This window comes from Patagioenas fasciata, chromosome 3 (assembly GCF_037038585.1).
Source record: "Patagioenas fasciata isolate bPatFas1 chromosome 3, bPatFas1.hap1, whole genome shotgun sequence".
Lineage (NCBI taxonomy): Eukaryota > Metazoa > Chordata > Aves > Columbiformes > Columbidae > Patagioenas > Patagioenas fasciata.
In genome coordinates, this window is record NC_092522.1 from 94,585,205 (window position 1) to 94,609,660 (window position 24,456).

Below are 24,456 nucleotides of genomic sequence, written 5' to 3' on the forward strand. Positions count from 1 at the left end.
AAGAGGATGCTAAAACATTGAAGCAGCAGCAGCAGAAAAAAGGCACAAAAATGAGTGAGGGAATGAAGAACGTCATTTATGGCAAGAGGCTGAAGACACTTGATCCGTTTGGTTTACCAAAAAAGGGACTGAGATGACTTGATGATAGTGCACATCTTTTGGAGCAGTCAATGCACTGGGCACCACAGAACCGTCTTTAAGGAAAAGGCAGAAATCCGTGAGTGTGCACTGAAGCCTGACAACTCTGGTTAGAAACAAATAACACATTTTTAATCATGAGGGGGAGAGCAGCCACTAGAACAATGTACTAAGCCTTCAGCTCATGAGGTCTTCACTCCAGGCAGTGTTTCTGTCCGAAAGGCATGCTCTAGCCAAATACAAAATCCACTGCCCCTGCCAAATCCATCCTTGAATGCCATGCCAGTTTTATCCTCAAACTTTCAGGGGGTTTAGGAGCAGCTGAAATTGGCTGGGTACCACACTATTCCTCCCTCTGGCACCTTTATATTCCTCAAGGTCCATCTGACCACAACCCTTCCCATACCTAGCAAACAACCTGCACTTGCACAATGCTGCTAACGTGGCTGCTTCTGGTACTAAATAAGTGTCTCCTTCACATACCACTGCTCTGGGGCAGCTGCCATCCCTACTCTTCCCCATAAACACTCACTTGCTTTGTGTGTAACCCTTTAGGGGACAGCAAGGTTTCCTTCAAGCTGAGAAATCACAGAACCACAGAAAGTTAGGGATTGGAAGGGACCTTGAAAGATCATCTAGTCCAATACCCCCGCAGGAGCAGGAACACCTAGATGAGGCTACATAGGAATGTGTCCAGGCGGGTTCTGAATGTCTCTAGAGAAGGAGACTCCACAACCTTTCTGGACAGCCTGTTCCAGTGTTCTGTTACCCTCACTGAGAAGTTTCTTCTCAAGTTTAAATGGAACCTCCTGTGTTCCGGTTTGTATCCATTGCCCCTTGTCCTGTCATTGAGAAGAGCCTGGCTCCATCCTCATGACACCTTTAACATATTAATAAACACTAAGTCTCCTCCAAGCTAAAGAGACTCAGCTCCCTCAGCCTTTCCTCATAAGGGAGATACTCCACTCCCTTAATCATCTTCGTTGCTCTGCGCTGGACTCTCTCCAGCAGTTCCCTGTCCTTCTTGAACTGAGGGGCCCAGAACTGGACACTATACTCCAGATGCGGTCTCAGGCCTCCGGAGTGCACCCAGGGGACATTTCCGCCGCCTCACCGCGGACGCGGGTTTCCCCGGTGCCGTTCCAGCCCCGCGGCACCGTTCCCCGGCGGCCCTGGGGCCCCGCGGCCGGGCGAGCGCTGCCCCGGGGCGACGGCGGGCGTCACTGGGACGCCCCGCGGTACAGGCGGCCGGTACGGCCGGTGCCCGCCGGCGGAGCTGGGCGGTGCGGGGCGGGTGGGGGACTGGGCGTGCGTGTCGCCTGTGGAACTCCCGGAGCCTCCAGCTCCGCCCTGCGCCTGTCCGTGGGCTGTGGCCGGGCGGGGGAGCGGCCCCGGCCGCCGCCCCGCCCCGCCATGCCGCAGCCGTAGGCAGCCCGCGGCCGCTCCCAGCCCTCGGCCTCAGCGGCCTCCGGGCGGCGCGGCGGCGGCGGGCGCGGCCCTGCCCTGCCCTGCCCGATGGGCAGCCTGCTGAGCGGGGTCAGCTTCAAGGAGCCCACCACGGTGGAGGACTGCGACTCCACCTGGGAGACAGACTCGGAGCCCGAGGCGGCGGAGCCGCGGCGGCAGGAGGGGGTGTGCACCGCCGCGGGAGGCGGGGAAGAGCCGGCCGAGCTGCCCGCCGCAGACTGCCGGCCCCAGGAGCCCCCGCCGGCTCCGGCGCCAGAGGAAGGGGAGCGGGCAGAGGCGGACGCCATCAGCCCCGAACAGGTACCACCGGCGCCGGGCGCGACCCCGCCTCCCCCTGCCCGGGCCGAGAGGAGCGGCCGCTGCGGGGGGGAGGAAGCGGCGGGGACGGCGACACTTCGCGGCGGCGTCTGCGCCGTGCGGCGCCGGCTGGGTGCTGCTGCCGCTGCCCCGCCGCGCTCCCTGGCACCGGAGGACGGGCGGAGCCCCGCGCCGTGCCGGGGCAGCCCCGCTCGCTGCCGCCCTCCCCGCTCTGCGGCACTCGCCGGCCGAGGCGCCGCGGCGGGGGCAACCTTCCCGGTGCTGAAATAGCGGCGGTGGCTTGCGATACACGAGCCCTTGATCTGAAATAGGAATGAGCCGATTTGTTCTCCCCCCGTCATTATGGTAACCTACTCTTGGGAGAAAATTGAGGCCTTGAAGTCACTGTCAGTCCCTCTGCTGCTGTTTCCAGAGAAGGTTCTGCTTTAAACTAAATGTAGTCTTGAACTTGGCCTCTTATTAAAATGAGTTAAAAATCTGAATGTTGGGTCCCACGTGGCAATGGATTTGTGACTCTTCCGTGGGTCCGAGGTGAGGGATTTTCAGAGCAAGTTTCTGCCTTTTAGGACCCTTTAAAAATGCCGACCCTAAGGAAATAAAGGGTTGCTTTGCCAATTTTTCTATTGAAATTAGAGCTGATCGCAGGGTGGACCAGCCGTGTGTTTTTTACCCAGTTAGATGTATTATTTTTAAATTTGTTTCAGCAGCTATGCTAAGTAAATAAGTATAAGCATTTTTTCCTTTTTTGCTTGATATGTGGTGATACTAATGCCTGATAACTGTAGGTCAAGGGGTGTTGCTTGTTCAAGTGTCTTTTGGCCGTGGGAATGATCAAAGCTGGTATTGCAGAAGGAAGAATGAAAACAGCTGCTTGGTTGCCATTAATGTGCTATTGATAAGAAGTGAGATGGGCAATAATAAAGGCAGATGTTCAGTGCGGTCACTGGGAACTTCCCTTTTTAGGCTTTGGCTTTAACCTATTACACGTGTATTCCAAAGGAGTGGTGTGAATTTTTTTTCTTGTTTGGCCTTTGATTTTAGTGTGGTGATTTATTTTATGAGATTGAAGAATATAAGAATACAAAACTTTGTTGCAGTATGGTTATAAAGAAATGACAAAATAACATTGATGGTAGCAAGTTGAAGTCTCTGTGCACTAATGCTTCTTATTCTGCTTTTCTTCAATGCGTGCAGCTTTTGCAAGTGCTCTCTGAAGTCAGTGGGATGATTTCCGTTGACCTTGATGTGCTCTGGTTGTTTCAGGTCACAGCTTCTGAACAAGCTCTCATATATGTGTATTCTCTCTAAGCAGGCTTCTGTTTTGGATTTAGTGGCTTTACATTGAAGTTCTGAGAGATAATAGAAGATGGTTCAAAAAGGTCTTAGAACTGCAATGTAGCTTGTCCATGACTATTCGTTTTCTTCCACAGGATGCAAGGATATCAGTTAGTCAGCGTACACATGACAGATAGTCTTCGCAAGTAGTGTGATTTCCTGTTCAAAATGAGTGGTGTTTCTGTATTTTCATGTTCAGTTACTCATTTCACCTTGTGCTAGCACTTGCTAGGTTATTTTGAAGTGTTGCATTTGGCAATGACAATCAACCTGTTGATTTAAGTAAAATTCATTCTCACTGGGAGGATATTTCATAGTCTTGCTATTGCGTTTTATTTTATTTTTTAAATTTAGGTTTAAAGTGTGTGGTGTTAAGTATTCAGCAGGGAGATTTTCAGTGTGTGACCAAAGAGTAGGCAAATAAATGCACTCATTTTTGTTTATGTTCCTGAGGTTAATAGTGAAAAATAGTTATTATAATATTACACGAATTTGCTATTTAATGTGTTTGCATATAGTTATTATCTATTTTCTAACTGTTTCAGAGTGGTGATGGAACTGAGCTGACGACCAAGCCAAAACGAAGCTTCTATGCAGCAAGAGATTTATACAAGTACCGACACCAGTATCCAGTAAGAATATTTTATGGTTTAAAATTGTCTTTTTAGTAGAAGGCAGAACACAACCCAAACGTTCCTGAACCTTTGAGATTGATGTCAAGGTGCTGCTATGCTGGCTGCTCTGCCTCGGTAGGAGAAGATACCAGCCAGAAGAAATTTGCAGATCCCTAAACTGAGTCTTTTAAGTGCATGAGTAAAAACTCTGTAGTTCCTAAAACCACAGAGGACAATTTTTTTGTCCTCCAGTTACTCAAAGAGGATAATATCACTTTCTGGATACTCTTGATAGGTTTTTGTAGATTGATAATTTCCTGTTTCTTTTCTTTTAGCAGAACTTTAAAGATCTTCGATATCAAAACGACTTATGCAATCTCCGCTTTTACAAAAATAAAATCCCGTTTAAACCTGATGGTGAGTAGTCTGTGGCAATAATAGTGATAACAAAAGAATGCTCACTAATAATAGTAACAAAGTGAAACTGTAGTGGTCATTGCAGTGCTGCAAAATTAATGGTGGATAGTTATACATTGTATGACTTGAGCCTCCCATGTTAGAGTAGCATGTTGATAACACACAAGCAGGTTATGCTTAAAGCAGAGTTTGCTTTCACCCTAGGGAGGTGCTGCTTTTCTCTTGCATTTTCAGCATGATGTAGTACAGGGCGTTGTTTGTGCCCTGGATTTACAGTAGTGACACAACCTTTGTTTAATAAAAGATAAAGTTGCTCCACCATGCTGCACAAACTCTTGCTGCTGGAATAGGAGTGGCAGGGATATGGGTGTTATCCCTAGTGCTGTGTAAGGGAAAAAGAATGTGTTGTAGCTACCTCATTATAATAACAATAATAAAATAATTTCTAAAAGTCCCTAGTGGCTCTGGTAATGGAGTGGGAACCTCATATGTGGGGTTCTGCACAAACACAGGATGAGCTGGAAGGTGAGAAACCCTGCTCTAGAAAGAGTTTGCAGCCAAAGTATGAGAGACAAGAGGGTAGCAGACAGATGGGAAAGCAGAAGGAGGCAATAGAGCAGCCTTGGTTGGAATGGTAGACAAAAGTGTTGTCACATGAGAGCTTAGCCATTGGCAAAATAAATTTTGCAGGCCAAAAGTAAGCTTTTGAGAGTTTAGAAAGAATGATGAGGAGGTTACTTTGAAGGTGTTTGCAGAAAGATCCTTTCAGCATGAGAGCAGCCTGGGAGGAAATATTGAAGTGGACACTGGAGTACAGAAGTGAGATGTGGAGGCTGCCATTGGGCAGAATCCTGTTGGAGGCAGGATCAATCTCATAGCAACAAATGGATTCTGCTAAGGTAGGAAGGGTCAGGTCACAAAAGGCTTTGGAAGTGAAGGCATATTATTTTTGTCTGATGTTCAGAAAAGGGCTTCACAATGGAAGAATGCAAAGCAAGGAAAAAAAAAAAAAAGCCTTGCTCTAGAAACATGCTCTTACCAGCAGCATTCGGGGTAGATGTGAGTGTGACAAGAGGACACTTTTCAAGGTCAGGAAAGAGGATGTTGAGATGTAAAGTGTTCAAATTCTGATAAGAAGCTGGATGGGAAGGGGTGTTATACAGAAGGATGTAAAGATGTACATGTAGGAAGGTTGAAGATGAGAGCTGTTTATAGGCAAGACAGTGATAGTATCCTCAGCAAGTGAGAAAAACAGGTTATGTGAAAGAAAGATAAGACCTTCATTTTAATCATCTTGAGCTTTATCTAGGTATCCACAGGCAGATGCTGGAGACTCTGTTCTTAGATTGGCTGGAAGAAAAGAACTGTGAATTACCAGTACGGAGGTAGCAAATTCATGAGATGTTACACAGAGAACAGATACAGAAAGAAAGAAGGGCACTGAGGACAGTGTCAACCTAAGGACCATATGACTCTGAAATAAAAACTGGAAAAGGTTGGGGGGGTAATCTTTTAATGGGCAAAATGAAAAAGGAATTCAAGAGGCTTGACCAGGAGAAAAGAAGCAGCTAGAGGAGGGCTTCCCTCCTAAAATTTGTAAATAAAATAATCTAAAATTTTAGGTGAAAACTACAGTTGGTGGTGTCAAAAGTAGCTGATAGTCCAGGGAGGCTGAAGTGTTGGTGGCTGTGAGCTCTGGTTATGCCAGAGTTTTATTGAGACTGGGGAAGAGTAGCCACCACCTTGACCTAAGTCTGAATCTGTGAGAGCGTTCAGGGGGAACCTAAGCTACCACGTTAGGGACTGAAGTACAGTGGAATGTTATTTGAAAAAGACATTTCTAGTGCAACACTAGATCTGAAGTTCAGTTCCATGACCTACAGATTTAGCTTGTGGTTCCAACTCAGAGTTTGCCTGACTCTCTGCCCTGGAATTGAACAGCAAGTTTTCCAGTACTTGAAAGGCAGTTATTGTGAAAGCTGGACACAAGTTGGTGATGGGAAGATGTTCTTTTAGGGAGGTCCTTTTCCAATGTTGCCTATACTGGAAACCTATCTTCTTAGCAGCCCCTTTGACTGGCTGCTTTCTCTATTTCTCAAAGAAAAGTTCTCCCTTGTAATTCAGACCCAAGTGGAAATTTTCACTGAGGAGGGAAAGAGATCTGATATGTATAGCAGGAGACTACCTGCATGGAACTTTGGGCCTTGTAGGCCACTCCTGCGCTGTTTGACTTTGGGAGAGGCTGTGTAGAAGTGATAATACTGTTGTTGGCTTCAGACTAGAAATAGGCTGACACTGAGCATTCATTCATGGAAAGAGACTGGTTTGGAACAGGGACTGTCCTTTTATGTACTTCATGTATTTGTGCAGTGCCTGGAAAGGAAGAGCCCAGGCCTGTGACTGAATTTCATGGGTATGGTCTCAGTGTGAGGAATGATTAATTTCCTTTTACATGTACTTTGTCCACTTTTTCTGTCACTGTGTTTCTTGCAAGAGGAACTGACTGAACTCCACAACTGTCCTGAGACCACTAAAAGCTGATATGGTCATTTGTTGAGCATGACCTGAAGCTTCATGGTCAAACTCATGGCAATGGTATCAAGACTCCTGGCCACACCTAAATGGGAAAGATTTCCAAGTCTTAACATTGCAGCTGGAGAGATTCATGGAATGGGAGATTTCTCGAAGACTTGAGGCTTTGCTCTACCAGGATGAGCTATATATATAGATACATATGCAAAGTTTTTTCATGTTAAAGCAATGGCAGCTGATTCACGATCCAGTAGTATACCAAAGCGGTTTGTTATTAATAATTGCCAGTCAGTGTGGTAAAGGGATCTAGGACATGAGAACTTTTTGGGAAGTATGTTTTACAGAGGTTACTGTCACATGCCCTCTACTGGAAAGTGGCTCAGTATAAGTAATTTGGTTTTGTTCATATTAAAATTTGAAAAATATCTTATTTTACATTAGGTTTTAGTAATTAAGTTATTTTTAAATTGAAACTAATTTATTTATGACTGTAACAGACCTTATTTCACATAGTATGTGCAAGGGAATTAAAGCATGCATTCTATCATTATGTTAACGTAGCATGTACTTATGTAGCTGAATGCTATTTTTGATGACTACCTAACAATTTTCAAATTATTTTTATGCAGGGGTTTATATTGAAGAAGTCCTAAATAAATGGAAAGGAGACTATGAAAAACTGGAACATAACCACACTTACATACAGTGGTTGGTCATTTACTACCTGTTTCTGTCTCAAAGTGTTAATTTGATTAAGTGTTCATATACTGTCAGCCATAACACACTTTTTCTTTCAACAGGCTTTTTCCACTGAGGGAACAAGGTCTGAACTTCTATGCTAAAGAATTAACTACATATGAAATTGAGGTAACACAAGTTGAGCTCAATACAAACCATCACATTAATTTTGATACATAACTGCTTTTTGTTATGTAGAGTTGTTTTATACAATGCAGAAGTACTTGCTTTAGTGCCACTTAGAATTTTGGACGTATTCTTTGTTTATTAGGAATTCAAGAAAACAAAAGAAGCAATTAGGAGATTCCTTTTGGCTTACAAAATGATGTTGGAGTTTTTTGGAATAAAACTAATTGATAAAACTGGAAACGTAGCACGAGCTGCTAACTGGCAAGAAAGATTTCAGCATTTGAATGAGTAAGTAATGACATGCACTCCACTCTCTAGAATTGCCACAGAATCTCTTTAGCCTTTTGTTTTCTAGAGAAAGGAAGGATGTGTTTTCCAAAGGTTGCCAGGAATAAGAGAAAAAGAAACAGTCAGTGCCTGGTTTGCATCTTTATGTGTATGTCCTCCTCCCCCTTTTCTTGGTTGCGCTCTTCACCCATTACCAGTCTAATTGACATCAGTGAATTCCCTGAAAATACATCTTCAGATGGTGCTTAAGAAGATCACAATTGCAAATTAATTTGTCATGATACTGAATGTGTTTTCACCTGATCCCAAAGCACTGCCTCTCATTTGGAAAGAATGAGTGGCTTATCTTTATATTTGTATTTCTTTTTGAGAAAAATCAAGTTCTCCCCACCTATATAGAAGGTAAATAACAAGATTTCCCTCCCTCCTCAAAACATGAGATATTATGTATTTAATACTTTTTAATGACATGCTTAACTGGAGAGGTGTAGACAGGCATTAAGTCAAACCTGAGCCAAACTTTCAGAGAATTACATCTGTTGCTTTTTATCAGCTTTGTGTGAACTGCAGCTTTGCACTGAATTTTGTCCCATGCAGATTAATTGTATCAAAATCTCTTTTCAGATCTTGTAATTGCTTTTATAATACCTTGGACCTTATAGCTGAAGAGTGTTTTCTTGCAGTATTTTTTTCTCCTGTCCAAATGAAAGCTTGTAGGTAGAATTGCTGATGAATTATTTTAGGTGAATAATGAGAATAACTTGTTATTAATTTTATTTAAATGTTGTGTGAGCCAATATGGGTGTGGGTTCAGACTTAGATCACAGATAAAACAGGGTTTCAGGAAGCCCAGATGTTACTCACTGTATGTTTTTACATTGCAATTCCTATATTTTCACCAGTGAGTAGCTACACAGTTTTAAGTCAGGGATTGGGGCTCTTTTTACCTAATTTTACCTGTCTAAAATTTAGGCATTTAAGTTTTGCTGTTTACTTAGGTGTACTTCATAAGGAAGAGAGCTCTTCACAAGGGCTCTAGAGGACAGGTCGTTCCATTTATCTTAGACACTTCTTATGACAGTGGGACTTACTCTCCAGAGGTGCCTGTTTTTCTCCCAGCACTGACTGTATCAGAAGCACAAGTAGTTAGTCCAGACAGGAGACCCAGCTTAAGTGAAGTGCAGTGAAACCTGTTCTGTAGCTATATTACTGCAATACACTACAAAAATCTGTATTTTAGAAAGTGACTGGTTTTCTTCTCAGAAAGAATATATGCAGCAGAAGGAATGAAAATCACTTACACTTAGATTATTTTTTTCCAGCTTGTTGCTTCAGTGCATTTTACAGACACTAATTTTCACTCACAACAACCTAGCAAAGGAGGTGCTAGCAAGCTTAAGCAGCTGTGAGAAATTAAAGCACAGGAAGCCTCAAGTACACACCTGGAGTGATAAAATTGAGTGAGGAATTGCAGTTCCAGCTCTGTATCTGTAAGGTATTTTTTCTGATTCAATGGATTTTTTTTTTTCACCCTTTTCTTCCGAAGGTCTCAACACAATTACTTGAGAATCACTCGAATTCTGAAAAGTCTTGGTGAGCTTGGATATGAGAGTTTCAAATCTCCCCTGGTAAAATTTATTCTCCATGAAGCTCTTGTGGAAGATACCATTCCCAACATAAAGCAAAGTGCTCTAGAATATTTTGTGTATACTATTAGAGACCGAAGAGAAAGGAGGAAACTCCTGAGATTTGCCCAGCAACATTATACACCCTCAGAGCATTTTATCTGGGGACCCCCAAGAAAACAGAAGTCTGAGGGAAGCAAAACAACTAAAAAAACAGCATCTCCAGTTTCTATTAACAATAGTTGTATTTCTAAGCATAAGAAATCAAAAGAGCCTAAGCATACATCAGCGGGTGGAAGCTCAGCTGGTAAAACAGCCGAAGAAAGAAAGGTAGAACTCGCAAAAAACGGGGAAGACAATGACCAGAATGAACAAGAAATGAACTGTGATACCGTTAGGCAGAACAACGGTGAAAAGAACAGTGATACTGATACTGGTCCGCTTTCAAAATCGGAAGAAATTCATAATACTTCAGACAGAAAGGAGGACGCTTCTCATTCCAAAAGAGATGATGAAAATCTGAACAATGACTGTGGAAATCACCCAGGCACTATAGAGAAGGATTTATGTGACACTGAGAATTTGTCAAATAACACATCAGCAGATCTACCAGATAACCTTGATAAGGATATGCTTTCAGGGGGGACCGCCACAAAAAACAAGGATGAGCTCAAATCGTGAATCTGAGGTTAAAAATCATTATATTTCATATTGAATGAAGCAAATTATTCATTGCTCCTTCATTTTGGGTGAAATTTCCATCTAGGCTAGTATAAAATATTCATGAAACTATCCTTATTGTGAATGCAGCAGGATAGGCTTCTGTTAGGTTAATGAATTTTGATTCTTTTAACCTCAGTTTAACAACAGTCAGCGAGGTGTGGCTCTTTAAAACAACTGTGGGAGTTCAAAGCCTAGAAATTAATTTTTGTTTCCAGACAGTTTGCATAGAAAACCTTATCTATTTTTTTGCCATTAAATTAATCCAATATTAAAAAAAAAAAAAAAAAAGGTGTAACTTACTAGAAAGCCTTGGAACAACAGAATTTTAAAGTTTCTTTTAATATGCTTTAAACGTTGATTTCTTTTTATGAAACAACAAAATTATTTAGAGAGCACAGTTTTTCTGTAGTGCGTTTTTTTTTTTAGGAGCTATGTTAATGTTTAACAGCAGTATTTGCACAGTATCTTTTACCTTAGATTAGCATCCTTGTCAGAGGGACTTAGTAAGATATCAGAGTGTCCTATGCAGCTGGGTATCATTGCACATTGAATAAAAATTTAACTTATACTGAAACTGTATCCACAGCTTTTGGGTACAAGGGAAGTTGCACTTTAGACTACTTTTAGTCCCTGTTAAGTTTTTTATCCTCTTGACTCATTTGTTACTGCTACTAATCTGGGGGGAGTGATCTCTTTGTTCACTCACATTTGGTCTGAAGGTGGAAGTTCTCTGTTGATCAGCTGTAACAAAACAACTCCCCAGCTGGGTTCAGCAGCTGGAAAGCCTCTGGAGAGCTGAAAAGCAGTGCCTTAAACAGAAAGCACTGCGTCGTCGTCCAAGCCATTGGAGGAATGTCACCAGGCCTGTCCAGCTGGATCTTACCTAAACTTGGATCTTCCTTGGCCTGTTTTGGGTAAGCTCTGCACAATGCTGAACCCCCTGTTGCTGGTCTGGGAGAAGAAAGCAGCCCTGATGCCCCCTGCCAGCTGTCTGTTTCCTCCCTTTGCTCTTTATCAGAGATCTTTCATGGTTTAATGTTATTTTGATCATAGGCTGAAACCTGAGACAGGCCAGTCTGCTGGCCCAGCTGGAGCCCAGCAGGTGGGAATTTCCCAGTTAAGGTCTTTCCCCAGCTTTCTTCACTGAAGGGCTGTCTGCCTCTTCTGACTTCATGCCATTCAGTCAAACAAGATAATACCCAGCAAGTTACTTGTGTAGAATATGAATTAGAGAATAATGCAGGCAGAACTCAAACTTTCTACAGTACTAAAATAGTCTCAAATTTCTGTATGTATTTTCTGTTTAAAAGTGTATATATTATCCACTGCCATTACTATATTTTTGATGAAATGTTATAAGGCGAGTGGCTGACTCCAGTCTGAGTACGAGAGTGCTACAGGACTTTGTTCAAGTCTTATAACTCAAAATGACAAAGTTTTCAGGGGTTTCAGAGCATAGACAAAATGTCTTGTATTGTTCTGTTTTGCTAATCCCCACCATGGAAGTACATCATCCGTTGCTTTCCCCAGGTAGCATTGTACCCTGTACTTGAAGAAAGATCCCCTTGTTCATGTTTGCCACTGTCCTTCAGAGCAGAAGGGGACAGGGAATGCTGAGATAAAATTGGTCTATATGATTAAGGACTCTAACCCCACACATATGCACAGGGGTGACATCTTTATGTTCTGCCTGTGACTTTTAAAATCTTGAGTGCCTGACCGTGCCAACTTAATAGCATTGTTTTTACATAGTTATTTATTGAATTGCACAGGGTAAGCTTACACGCTGTGTTTGAGGAACATAACTATAAGGTAGGTAGTTATACAGAGCCTTCAATTTATGGACTTTAGTATTAAGGTTAAACACTTTAAAAAATGCATAGTGTTCAAGTGAAATCAGAAATGCTGGGAGTGTTATGTTTATAACTGTAATTTGATTGAACATAGGACTAAGAAAGTGATCATCCCCATGTACTCAGCACTGCTGAGGCTGCATTTTGAATCCTGTGTTCCGTTTTAGGCCCCTCACTGCAAGAAAGAAATTGAAGTGCTGGAGAGAGGTAAGAGAAGGGCAATGAAGCTGGTGAGGGGTCTGGAGCACAAGTCTGATGAGGAGCGGTGAGGGAACTGAGGCTGTTCAGCCTGGAGAAAAGGAGGCTGAGGGGAGACCTTATCACTGTCTACAATTACCTGGAAGGAGGCTGGAGCACAGAGGGTGTTGGTCTCTTCTCCCAAGTAACAAGTGATAGGATGAGAAGAAATGGCCTCAAGTTGTGCCAGGAGAGGTTCAGATTGGATATTAGGAAACATTTCTTCATGGAAAGAGTTGTCAGGCATTGGAACAGGCTGCCCAGGGAAGTGGTGGATTCACCATCCCTGGAGGTGTTGAAAAGATGCATAGATGAGATTCTTAGGAACATGGTTTAAACCAGAAAACTCCTGGGGTGCACATCCCAAAGATGTCTCTGCAGTATGGTATTCTGTTATTGTGACACAGCTTTCACCTATACCTGCTTGCTGGTTCTCCACTCATAGTTGTACTTAATGTACTTTTCATCTGGCAGGGCTGTCTGCATTAAGGGCCCAGTGTATCTGAAAATACAATCAAAAACTTTGGGACTCATGTCCTTATTAACTCTGCAATTATTTTTTAAATCTGCAACGCAGTGTATTTTTATCAGTTTTCACAGAAGTGAGAAGAGTAGTGGTGTGCCAGTTGCCTACGAAGAACTTTGGGGATTAGGTACATGAGGGCTTTTTTGTCAGGTGGGCTCCTGCACTCTCTGATCTTTGTCATACAACCTTATCAGCAGAATTACTCCCAAGAGACACTTCAGCTTTAACTAACAAATTCTGCTCTATGTAAAATGGGATGGTTTATAATTCTTTTCATGGAGGAGTTGTTTCTTCTGATTTTGCAAGTGTTCAGAAGAAGGGTTAATTGCAGGGCAATCACGCAGTGTAGCATCCCACTGAGATCTGTGAGGATCAAGTGGGTGCACTGTATGCATTTTGTTACAGGCATGGCCTTAGGAGCCAGAAGCACCCTGTGCTTGAAGTTTCTGAGTATTGACTTTCAGGTTTACAGTACAATATATGTTAAAATGATTGTTTTATCATAAATGCTAGTACTTCATTATTTATGCATGACTTTAGAAACTGAGGATGTACAAAGAAAGGACGTTTGCTCACTGTTAAAATTGGTTTTGTCTCACTACATGCTTAAGTATTCAGGAGTTTCTGTGTAGTTACTTCAATAATGTATTTTGGCCCAGTGTTTTACTAGATTCTGAGCTATCAGTTTATCAGTTGAGCAGAATCTCCTATACGGGGGTTCTTTCCCAATAAGTAAATTTGATTTTAAATATCCTATGGTGAGGGAAAATGAATATGCAACTTGACAAAATGTTGCTGAGAAAACAAATTCAAGTGAAGGCGATCATACAAATAATGCAAAAATGCTGCGCTTTATGATCAATATCAGCTCCGTGCTCTGCTGTCCAGGATGTAACTGTGCCTTGGTACCTGAGACTGCACTGGCGCAGGGGGCTGCAAGCTCAGGTACGTGATGTGAAGAGCAGTTACGCCTGTGCACATGTCTAGGATCAGAACTGAGCCCTTAGTCTCCATATTGCTCGTATTTAAAGGCGTGGTCCTGAAGGATGCTAAAAATATTTGCAATAAGCCTTTCAGAGCTGTTCCCTGGCTTGGTCCGTTCTTCAGTTTCCTGCTCTAAGATTACAACAGTATTAGGTATTGGTTCAATCATAGTTAATATTGAATGTAACCTAGTGTAAGCCTCCCTGAATTATTCCAGGATAATTCTAAACATCTGCATATACTTGTACTATAACCAGAAAGTTTACAGACTTCGGAATGTTTGTGTAATTTTGATGGGTAATCCAGTAAGGTAAGTCAAGGGAGATTTAATAGGTTTAAATGGAAAACAGCTGTTGTTTGTTTTTAAATAAAGTTTATTTATATCTATTTAATTTAAGTATGTTTTGCACCATTCTTTTCCTGATGGTAGTGATGATAATGATTTGTAGTGGCTGAGAAGTGGGGTAGGGGAAAGTCTGTGTTGGGAATCAAAGGGTGAAACCAGACTACTGGTTCACCTGTTACAAACGAACCACTTAGTAACAGCCTTTTGTAATTATATCGCTGATACATGTGTAATTCCTAAAAATGTTGATGGAGGAAAGGCAAGTCCTCTTAAATAAGACATTGCCCAAGAAAATACCACAGTATTTAGGAAAAAAATAATCTTGATCAAAATTTTTATAGAGATGGAAATAATTTTACTTTTAGAAGATAGAATATTGCTTATTCTTATTGAAAAGAAAATCGTCACAAATACATTAATGCAAAACTGATCACAAATTACAGTAAGACATATATGTTTAAGTGAAAATAGTATATTTTATAATTATATTATTATATAATATTATTATATACTGTTGTTATGCCGTATTTTTACAGGTAACATATAATGTTGAATTTCCTTGACAAAAGCTCTATTGATGAATAAGATGCAAATATGTGAAACAAATTTTGTGACTCATAAGAGTGTGACAATATCATGCTAATGATGGACATTGTCCTAAGAACTGCCACTGTGGATCAGAACGAAAGGTGTTTCTAGCTTTGTATCCTGCCTTCAGCAGTGACCACCAACAGATGGTGTGAAACAAAGAACAGATAAGGTGACCTCATTTTTCTCCAGGAATTTTGGCATTTTTGAACACGTGGTTTCTTTCAGCCTCCTCAGTCCCTCATGCCTGTGAGTTCCATGTTTTAATTGTGTTTTGTGCAGAAAAAGTAATTTCTTATGTGTCTCAGATCTGTTTATTCAAGAATCGTTAGTGCATTTGAACACAGTTGCTAAAAATACTGTAAGATGAACAGTCATCCACTTCAAGTCAGTTTTTAAAAGCCTTCGGAGATTCTAATGATAAATAGCTACTTAGGCAGAAAATGTCCTATATTTCTGTCCTTAGGCAGATGTCTGCTTAGGCAGAAAACTTGTCCTGTGTTGATGACAGTATTATCTTACTTGTCCCTTCTAAATAAATTTTTACACATAAATCCTTTTGTATGAAGTATTAAAAGTCAGATTCCAACTGCAGAACAGATTATTTTTTTCCTGTCAGTGCAAAAACAAGATTCCTAACCCACATCTGAGTGAGGTACCTCTGGGTTTGGAGACAGCAGCACCAGTGGGTGTAGCATTGTGATTGTGTAGAGGATGGACATACTATCTGGGGTGTTCTATGAACCGTACTCTTTATTCCATATTTTGGTAACTGCAATTGGAGTAACTGCTCAAAAGGTGGTTTTGATGGCCATTGGAGCCTGAAAATGAAGGATGGCTCAGAAAGGCTTAAGCATGGGCAACCCACTCGCTATTCGCATCGTGGCCAACAACATAGATTCACTCCTAACAGCTATTTAAATGCAGCCCTCCAAAGAGAACGCGAATTGTGTCTCTAATATTTCTGTGCGCTGTATTGCCTACGAACTGTTTCTTTTCCTATAAACTGTGTTCCTTTTACAGCCCACGTTATTAAGTATGCTTACTGAAGACCATTGGGGAAAGCAAGAGTTTATTTAAAATAAATATATTTAATACGTGCCGTATCAAATAGACTTTTAAAATATAGTTCAAAAGCTATAGAGATCAATTAAATAGAGACCTCCTGTGGCTTTACACTTAAAACCACCTTTGTTTTCAAAAGCATTAAGCAGTTCACTATAAAAAAACAAACGTGGGAATTGGGAAATTGTTCTGAAAGAAATCTCTTCTTAGAAACTTGGCACTTTTAAATTCTACCACACTTACAAGTCTAGTGGCATATTCATCAACTAAAGTTTATTGTGAAATATACTGAATGTATTTACTACTGTGGCTAACTATGTGAAAATAATTGTTTTGCAGTAAAAAAGGTTATGGCACTTATATTTTTGGGTCCTGCTGAAGCATGTTTGCTAATCATTAGTTGCTCTTTTTTTCTGTGTTTTAACCTATTTCATGGTTGTTTGCCCTTTATGCAGTTTAACTTCAGTGACAGACGATGAGGTATAGTTTTGCACTGATAAAATTTGGAAATATCATAGACCTCATTGTTAAAATGTACTCTAAGAAAAAAGTGCAGCAAAACCAACTAAAACCCAATGATTTTTACTTGCAAAATGAAACAGCTACATGTCAGTTTTTATGAATGGTCCTGCTCTCTTCTCTGTATTCCTTTGCAGTGTTTTATTACAGAATGCTGTGCATGTTTGGTAGTACCAATACCATATGTATGTGGTAGGAGTGGTAACCAGTTTCTGGATTTGTAATGCACTATAAAGATATATTTTATAATTCTGTAATTGTATGGCAGTGTTATGCCAAAAAAAATGTATAAACATAAAAAGCAATAGTTTATGTTGCTTACTGCTATATTTTAAATCGTTTGTAATATGAAATACTTGTATTTCCTTTCAGGTAAATATATTTTTAATAACAGCAGCCAAAAACTCTAATAAAGCTTCTTCATTTAGCAGCATTGTTTTAGCAACATGTACAACTATTGTGTAGCTCTAATGATGTGAAATTGCTGTTCAGCGCTTGTTTGTACAGTCTTCTGTAAATGTATTAACACTTAAAAGTAGGGCATTAAAGGCTCTGGTCCTCCTTTTTTGTTGTCAGTGGCAAAACCACCATGGATAGCAGAGGAACAAGGGAAGGTCCAGAGTCAGCTTTACTAAAATTTTGGGGGTCTTTTGGTGTTTTTTTTTTTCTTTGTTTGTTTGGTTTTTAATCTAAGAAAAATATATACTATGAAAACACTGTTAACATTAAAGGGTAGAATATCCATGGCGATCATGTGGGTAGAAACCCTCCAGAGCAGTGCCAGCAGCTGCCTGCTGCTGCTTAAACTTGGCAGGGAAACATTTAACCTGCTGGTTGTATTTATCCTGCGCTGACACCGCAGAATTGGGCGGCTTCAGCTCCTTTCCCCCTGCCCACCCCCAGTTTTGTAGTAAGCTGTTATTGACATGGTGGGACTGCAGATTTATGTAGCTCTATAAAGGGCACAGTGTGTTCGAAGAGTGTTTCCTATTCTCACGCATTTCTCCTCAAAGCCAGGAGAAGCAGGTGCTGCTTATGCAGCAGGAGGGCTTCGTGGATGGTCTGTGTTGTGAACAGGCCTTGGTATTAACATGGCTGGATTAACTTCCATGTTGTCAGGTCACCCAGGGATGGAGTGGAACTTGTAGGCAACAACATAATGTGTTAGTGTGTTTGGTTCCCCCCAAAATTCAGGTACAGCTCCCTGAGCCAACTGCGATGGTTCATCTGCCACTTGGCAAAGATTGACTGCAAGGCAGTTACCCTCTTCTACCCTTGGAGCATAAACTTCAAAACTTAAGTGTTATTGCCTGTATGGGCACGCACAGATATGTTACTAGCTGTTGTACCAGCAGCTCCAGACTTTGATCACATCTGCAGTAAAAAAGATCCTTCCCGTGTGAGCGCTGACCCCCAGCGGCACCACAGCCGCTTCTGAAAAGTTTTCTTGGGGCTCATTGCAAGGGTAGGAGCATAAGCTGATATCCCAGATTTACCTGTCCCTAGATAAATTAAGATGGATCAGCTTCTGGAGGAGGTGGGACAAGGGGGTGATGGGCTCAGCACCCCATGCCTTGCCTGCAGCCTCCCCCAGCCGAAGCGGCAGGTGCCCACTCAGGAACACGGTGATGCACTGTCGGTCAGTGCCTTTGGGTCAGCAAAAGAGCTCGCTGCTCTGTCCCCACATCTGTGAAAATAATGACGGTGGGTGGAAGTGTATGCAGAACGCTCAGGGTGAATATTCACCTGCTTTTCTTTATTTTGGGGGAGTGAAATCTAGGAAGTTTTCAGCTGTTGGGGTGACATGGGGCATGCAGATCCTGCACCTGTGCTGCTGGGGAGAGCAGACAGCAAGGAAGGATCCAGATGACAGCGCTGGCATTCTGTGTGAGGAGAGTTGGGAAGCACTTTGATTATGCACAGAGCAGACAAGTGAAATAAATCTCAACTACCTTTGTTGTTCAGGGAGTTAAACCGCAAGGTTTTGCTTTGATTTTTTTGTTTTGCTGAAATATTTTTCTAACTGAGCTGTGCCATAAAATTGGGATGAGAATATTTTATTTTGACATACACGGATGATCTTAAGCAAGGCCTAAAATGTTTATAACAGTCATATTAATTGCGAAAGTGTGATTTAGCTAAGAAAACCTGAGAATACTCTACTTAAAATTGCATTTTAATGGATTTATTTTTCTTTGTTTGTCTGTGTTGGGTAATAAAACGGAAGACAAAATATTAAATATCTTTACTCCGTGAGGTCAAACAGGTCAAGTATTATTACTTCAAACTTTAATCAGCAAGTGCAACTGGTGGGTATCTCCAGTTTAAAATTAATCCTCCAAAGAAACAGCAAAAGTATCTATGCATGTATTTTGCAACTAGATAAAGATATATAATGACATTGCTTTTAAAATGTTAGCTTCACATATCTTCTGAGGTGGATTATGTGACAGGCACAACTCTAGTATGACTTTATTGCCTCATTAGTACCCAGTATGAAGGTTGCACTTCAGCTCCATTGAGCTCATTCCTTACAGAGTGGGTTCCTTCAGTGGGGGCTGGAAGGGTGGTTGTTCAGAAACAGCAGGGTCCCTGGTTTTGTTCCCGCACTGGAAGGCTGTCACTCCTGGCTGGTACGGAGAGGAGATCAGACAGAGTCTGGGGTCAGGGTCATAACACAGCCCTGCTCCCTGGCCCTCCAAAGATGCTGCAATCAAACACACCTCATTTCCCCATCAGGAGATGAGCTGGTTTGTTCTTCTCAGAGCTGGCCTGGGATCTGGGGCTTATGGGCTGGGGCTGGACAGGGGGTTGTCTTGCCGCATCGCTGGGGTCTGATTCCTGCAGGTCAGCTTAGGAGCCAGGTGAATTTTCTGACCTGCCTTAGTGCAATTACTTGCAGTAATTGCAGCTCAGACCTTTCCCTACAGTTAATCTTGAATTGCATATTATGCGGTGAGCTTAAAAATAAAATTATTTTCCAAGAATTCTCCCTATGTAAAGTCAGTGTGTGAAGATTTAATTATGCCCAAGTGTTTGCCTTACCTGATAAACTCTTGAAATGCTTTAAAAATATTTTTATATAGTATATGCAATGCATTAGACATTTTTGCAGGCACTATTCTGTAGATGTCATAATTTCAAGGCTTACTGAATGTAGGAAGAACATTTAAAATTCAACTGGCTCTTTCTATTTTTATTTAATGTCTAAATCAGACATAATTCATGCATAGTTCCTTCCAGGTTTAGACATTTATTGAGCACTATGTATGGTTATAAACATTTTGTGGCAGCTGTTTCAGATTTCAGAATAGAAACAGAAAGAAAAAAAAAAGAAACCTCACATTTTCACTTCTCCAATTTCCTTTGAAAGCTTAAACAAGGAAGCTTCAAAATTTGAGCTTCCAAACTGGCAGCTGAAATTAGGGCCTTGAATTACTTCTGAGAACTAGGAATTGGAACCTTCAGTCCTACATGGGACTCTCAGTCAATTGAAGGCAAATCTTTAGTAGTTAGTTAACTGAAAATGCAGAAATACAGTAGAATTTTTCAAAACTGCAAGGCACATAATGCTGATACTGAGTAAGTGCTCTAAGGAAGTCTATGAAGAGTTTCCCTGCATCCAGAGGAAGTTCAGGAACAGCCTAATTCTTCAGTCAGTTTTGGAAAGGTTATCTTGAAACCCCACATTTTAACTCTTCACTTAAAAGTGAAGAGTTCTCTTTTTTGTTTTTTTTTTTTTTTCACCTTCTCTTACTGTAAGGACACAGTGATAATGGCACCTTTCTATGATTTAAATTGTAAACCAAACCCTTGTTATGCTAACGTGCATCAACACCACCACCCATACTGGTGGTTGCTTCTTACTCATTCTCAGTCAGCGCCATTGCACGCTCAAAGCTGTCACTGCTTGGTGATTGTCCCCAACGTGAGCTGTGACTGCCCAACACCACGGAGCTGACCCATGGAACTATAATAGCACTGGTGGCCACAGTCCCTCACGTTCTCTGTCACTGCAGTAGAAGCGATCACAGCCACCTCTTCAATGAGGAAAGCTGGATTTGAAGTGGGGATCTGCTTTCTTGTCACCCTCTCTAAATTTGGCCCTTTTATAAAGCAGTTGAATTTTGAGGCAATTCCCAGCCCCTGACCTGCACCCCAGGCCACGCACTGCCTGGTCCTGGGGGGGACGTTGCTTTCCAGGCTGCAGCAGGAGCCTCACCTGCGGCTGGGCTGTGCTGTCCCTCGCTCAGCTGCTGCTCCCCTTCCTAAAGCAGAACCAGGCTTTTCCCAGCTTTCCAGGCTGCACTTTTTCAGTGATAATGTAGTGTCAAGGCAGCGCAGTCTCACTGACAACAAGGAAAGGCCACCATCCCTTGGGAAATGGAGAGCCCACCTCAGGCCCAGCCTGTGTGGAGACCACCCTTCTTTTTAAGGAAAGACACATGTACAAGTGCTTGCAATTATCCTTCCTGTGGCTTTATATGAAATTCCCCAAAAAACTACACTCAGGTATCAGAGTTTGTTTATGATAATGAAGGCCCAGTGCCATAAAGCTAGCAAGAATATGTCCCAATAGTGCTTTTTAGAAGCTTTTCACCACTTTGGATAAAATGCTGCTGACAAAATTTCAATCTTGTAGTCTCCTGCAACCACCAGATAATTAAGAAATGTTGCTGAATCACACTGGCATAGGGTAAGTGCCTCCCTGGGGCATAGCTGGGAACACCAATGCCTATTTCAGATATGTCCCTGAACGCAGCAGATGTGAATGATTAAGTAACACCCTGTGGCACATTCTCTGCTGACTCATTTACAGCACTGCTACTGAGATAATAGGAGTCCTACCAGGTAAATTTGCAGGAGAGTTTGGCCAGGATGTTACAAAGTTCTTTTCCTATAGGCTCAGAAGGATGATAAATTTATATAGTAAGAGTCACATTGTAGTTCAAGGATCTTTGCTGGGAGAATCTGACTCCTCTGAGACCTGTTTGTTGGAATTAGAAGCAGGATGAAAGCTGTGCCAGAGACTCTTCTTCTGTTGACACCTGAGCAAGCATCATCCACTTTGTCAAAAATAATTTGGGAGATTAGGTGAATCCCAGTCTTTTGGTGTGAGTAGCCTAAGAGTAAAGGTGAAGGTAGGACCACATCCTTTAGTATGAGATAAAAATATTTTAAAATATAAAATTTAAAAAAAAGGTATAGCAAATATGAAATTTTTTACCTGGATAACTCCCATTCAGTGGCTGCTTAACCCTAAATTGTCTTAGCTAATTAAGTCAAATGTTTCCTAGATGCCTTATGTCCCTCTTCTGGGCAGGCTCTGGTGGTAAAATTCCAGCATCAGGAGGCAGATAGGAATTTAAAAAATGTTGCAAGGCTCTGCACAGGGGGTGCTGAGAGAAAAGTCACAGAAGGAATTGAAGGGTTGCTGACCGAAGGACACTGTTGCGATAAAGGCTTGGGGGTGAAAAGAGCAGCTTTCATGCCGTTGTGAGACAGGCTGTGTATAGACTGGATGTGGGTGCTCCCCTCCTCTCTTACGTGCTTTCTTAGCCAGAACTGACTTGAAGATAAGTAGATATGATGAATGTTTCAAAAGCGACTTATGTTGCATTCAAAATCCTGATGCATTTATGGATCTGCAAATCTAATTTTGCCTTCCTGTAACATGAGCTAAAAACTTTATTCAAAATCCTGAGCCTACCTTGAGCAGGACTTCCTCATGGGCCAGTGATCACTCTTGCAGGCCCTAGTGGAGCAACTGGCCTTATGATTCTTAATTTTTTATGTCCTAAGTGCATCAACAGGCTTTGTAATACCCCATGAAGGTTTTGTCTGCCTGTGCTCAAGGGCAGCCCTGATCCAGTGCAGCCCTGTAACCTGGGATCAGACTGATGCCTAAAGAGCTGTGAGAGAAAGAGCTGTGGGACACCTCAATGAGGATCTCTCTTGTCTTGCAGGGGAGCTGGCTTAAGCTCAGCCCCTGGTCCCTGGGTTTTGCCTGAGTTATTCTGCAGCTGTGCCTGCACCCAGCCGTGCATCTCACTGAAACCAGACAGATGTCTTGACTCATGGCTTGACTGGACCTGCCTCATCATTCTTGTTATTTTTCAATTTTGTAGCTAGACAAGGGAAAGAGTAGATTAAACAATGTAATTGAATAGTTTTTTGCTGTGAATGTAATAGAATAGACTGCTGGTAAGACACTTTGGTTCTTTGGACACCTGCCTGGAGGGTCCCTGCGGGTCTTCTTCCCTTCTCAAACTCCCTCATCCCACCACCACAGCCCTAAAGCATGGCACCAGCCAGAGCAGCAGCTGTGAACATCTGCACCACTACTGGTGCCTGTTCCCTCCTGTCACAACAGCCCAAGAGCCTGCTGACTTACAGCATATCTTCACAGCTGATGGCTTTGCCTGCTCTACTGGGATCTTGCTGTCCTGGCTTTGGGCTGGTCCCACCTCTCCTGCCTCCCACTCTGTCTTATCTGCATCCCTTTTCAACAAAAAAACTCAGGAGACAGCCAAAGTGAGGACCAAAACTAATGGTAGTTGCACATTTTTAAATCATATCAATGTTCACGCCTATTTTAATGACAGTACTGCTAACCACAGCTATGTTGCGATCTTTCTCCTAACTCTGGTGGTCACTTGGACAATACTGGAGACTGCCTCCAGCCTGCAGATACCACCCCAGGCTCAAAAAGTCAAAACTCAGAGCAAACACTCAGAGCTAAAACAAGGTAATAATCAGAATGTTTAGGATTTACACAATGCTATTTGCACAGGTCATGACAGTATTTCAGTTTCTGAGTTCATTTGGTGCTGATTTCCTCCTGATTTTGCAATGATAACTACCAGCAAGATTAGAGAACCTCTGCTTCTCTTGTAATTATAAGTCTCCTATGAAAAAGAATCAGTAAAACTAGCTGAACCCCTGAAGTGGCCTCTTTTCACAGGTGAAAACTAGGATGCTGTTGAGAGGTTAGAGTCACTATTTGAAAAATAATCCTTAATTTCTGAGGTGAAAGATTGTTTGATATTTTGCCTCAAGTTTGCTTTGCCTCTATCTCTCATATATCTACAGTGAAAGCTGAAAATATCTCAGGATGAGAGGGTGATGGATGGCTTGTAAAGAAATGCGATGGCACCATAGGAAACTGATGAGATGCTTTCTGTGGAAGCCAAGCTGCAGGACAAGAGAGGCAATTCACAAGTGGCAGAACAGCTGGCATCTCCAACCCACACCATCTGGATTTGTGTGATTTTGTAATATTTATTGTCACTAACTCCGAGAGGAATATGAATAGAGCTGGCTGCAAGTGGAAATGAGTTGGCTTTTCAATAGAGCGAATTGTGTGTGGAGCCTTGGCAGGGACATGTAGCAGGATGAGCATCCGATACCAGCCGGCCAGCCATGAATCACCACTTGGTTGGTCAGGCTGGCTGCAGGAAACAACAACAGAATATTTTTAAATCAGGCAAGGGAAGCCCTGCTGAAAAAATGACATTTCAAATCCATCATTTGGAGAGGAGAGATAGAAGATTGCCAGCTCCCGTCTTTAGTCTGAGGCTTCTGAGAGCTGCATAATTTTTTCCTATGAACCTTTGCATCAAGGGATGTGGGATTACTCAAGAATCTTACATTTACATTAAAGAAAGTCTTTCTGGGTCTTATGGTTAAGAAAAAAACTATGACCAGCCTCTACCTAACAACCACAGAAAATGGAACAATGCCTGGGTGCATTTTCTTAAAACTTCTTTGAGCCAGTTTGATGGTTTGGGGATTCTTACGTGTGATTGTAAAGGCACTGAGTTGTCACTGCCTAGAATATTCATGTAGGTAGCATGATTGCTGCCTTAGGAAACTGTTCTCTAAAGGTCCCTGTTTCACTTCATGAACACTAAAGGGAACACTGCTGCTCCAAAGACAACTGTCCCAGTTAGATGCTCAAAGTGGGACAGGAAGAGTTGAGGCTTTTATGATTCTGTTCTTCATCTATGAAATG

The 24,456-nt window shown here is 42.0% G+C and overlaps 1 protein-coding gene across 2 annotated transcripts; it reads left to right on the top strand.

Moving 5' to 3' along the window:
* The first annotated feature begins 1,556 nt into the window (after window positions 1-1,556).
* On the top strand, window positions 1,557-17,006 carry OGFRL1 (opioid growth factor receptor like 1). 2 transcript variants are annotated; one of them, XM_065834019.2, is made up of 7 exons: window positions 1,557-1,905; window positions 3,804-3,890; window positions 4,208-4,289; window positions 7,451-7,529; window positions 7,622-7,688; window positions 7,831-7,976; window positions 9,523-17,006. In XM_065834019.2, the coding sequence occupies exons 1-7, from the start codon at window positions 1,654-1,656 to the stop codon at window positions 10,280-10,282; spliced, it is 1,473 nt and encodes a 490-aa protein (XP_065690091.1). In that variant the 5' UTR covers window positions 1,557-1,653; the 3' UTR covers window positions 10,283-17,006. The 2 variants fall into 2 exon arrangements, with proteins under 2 accessions (XP_065690091.1, XP_065690093.1); XM_065834021.2 differs by having other exon boundaries at window positions 4,211-4,289.
* The last annotated feature ends 7,450 nt before the right edge of the window (window positions 17,007-24,456 follow it).

Bases quoted from the DNA above. Each gene is read 5' to 3' on its own strand.
- OGFRL1 (XM_065834019.2), top strand. From the start codon at position 1,654: ATGGGCAGCCTGCTGAGCGGGGTCAGCTTCAAGGAGCCCACCACGGTG. The intron at 7,689-7,830 runs GTAACACAAGTT...TTTGTTTATTAG, and splicing joins TAACTACATATGAAATTGAG to GAATTCAAGAAAACAAAAGA. The intron at 7,977-9,522 runs GTAAGTAATGAC...TTTCTTCCGAAG, and splicing joins AGATTTCAGCATTTGAATGA to GTCTCAACACAATTACTTGA.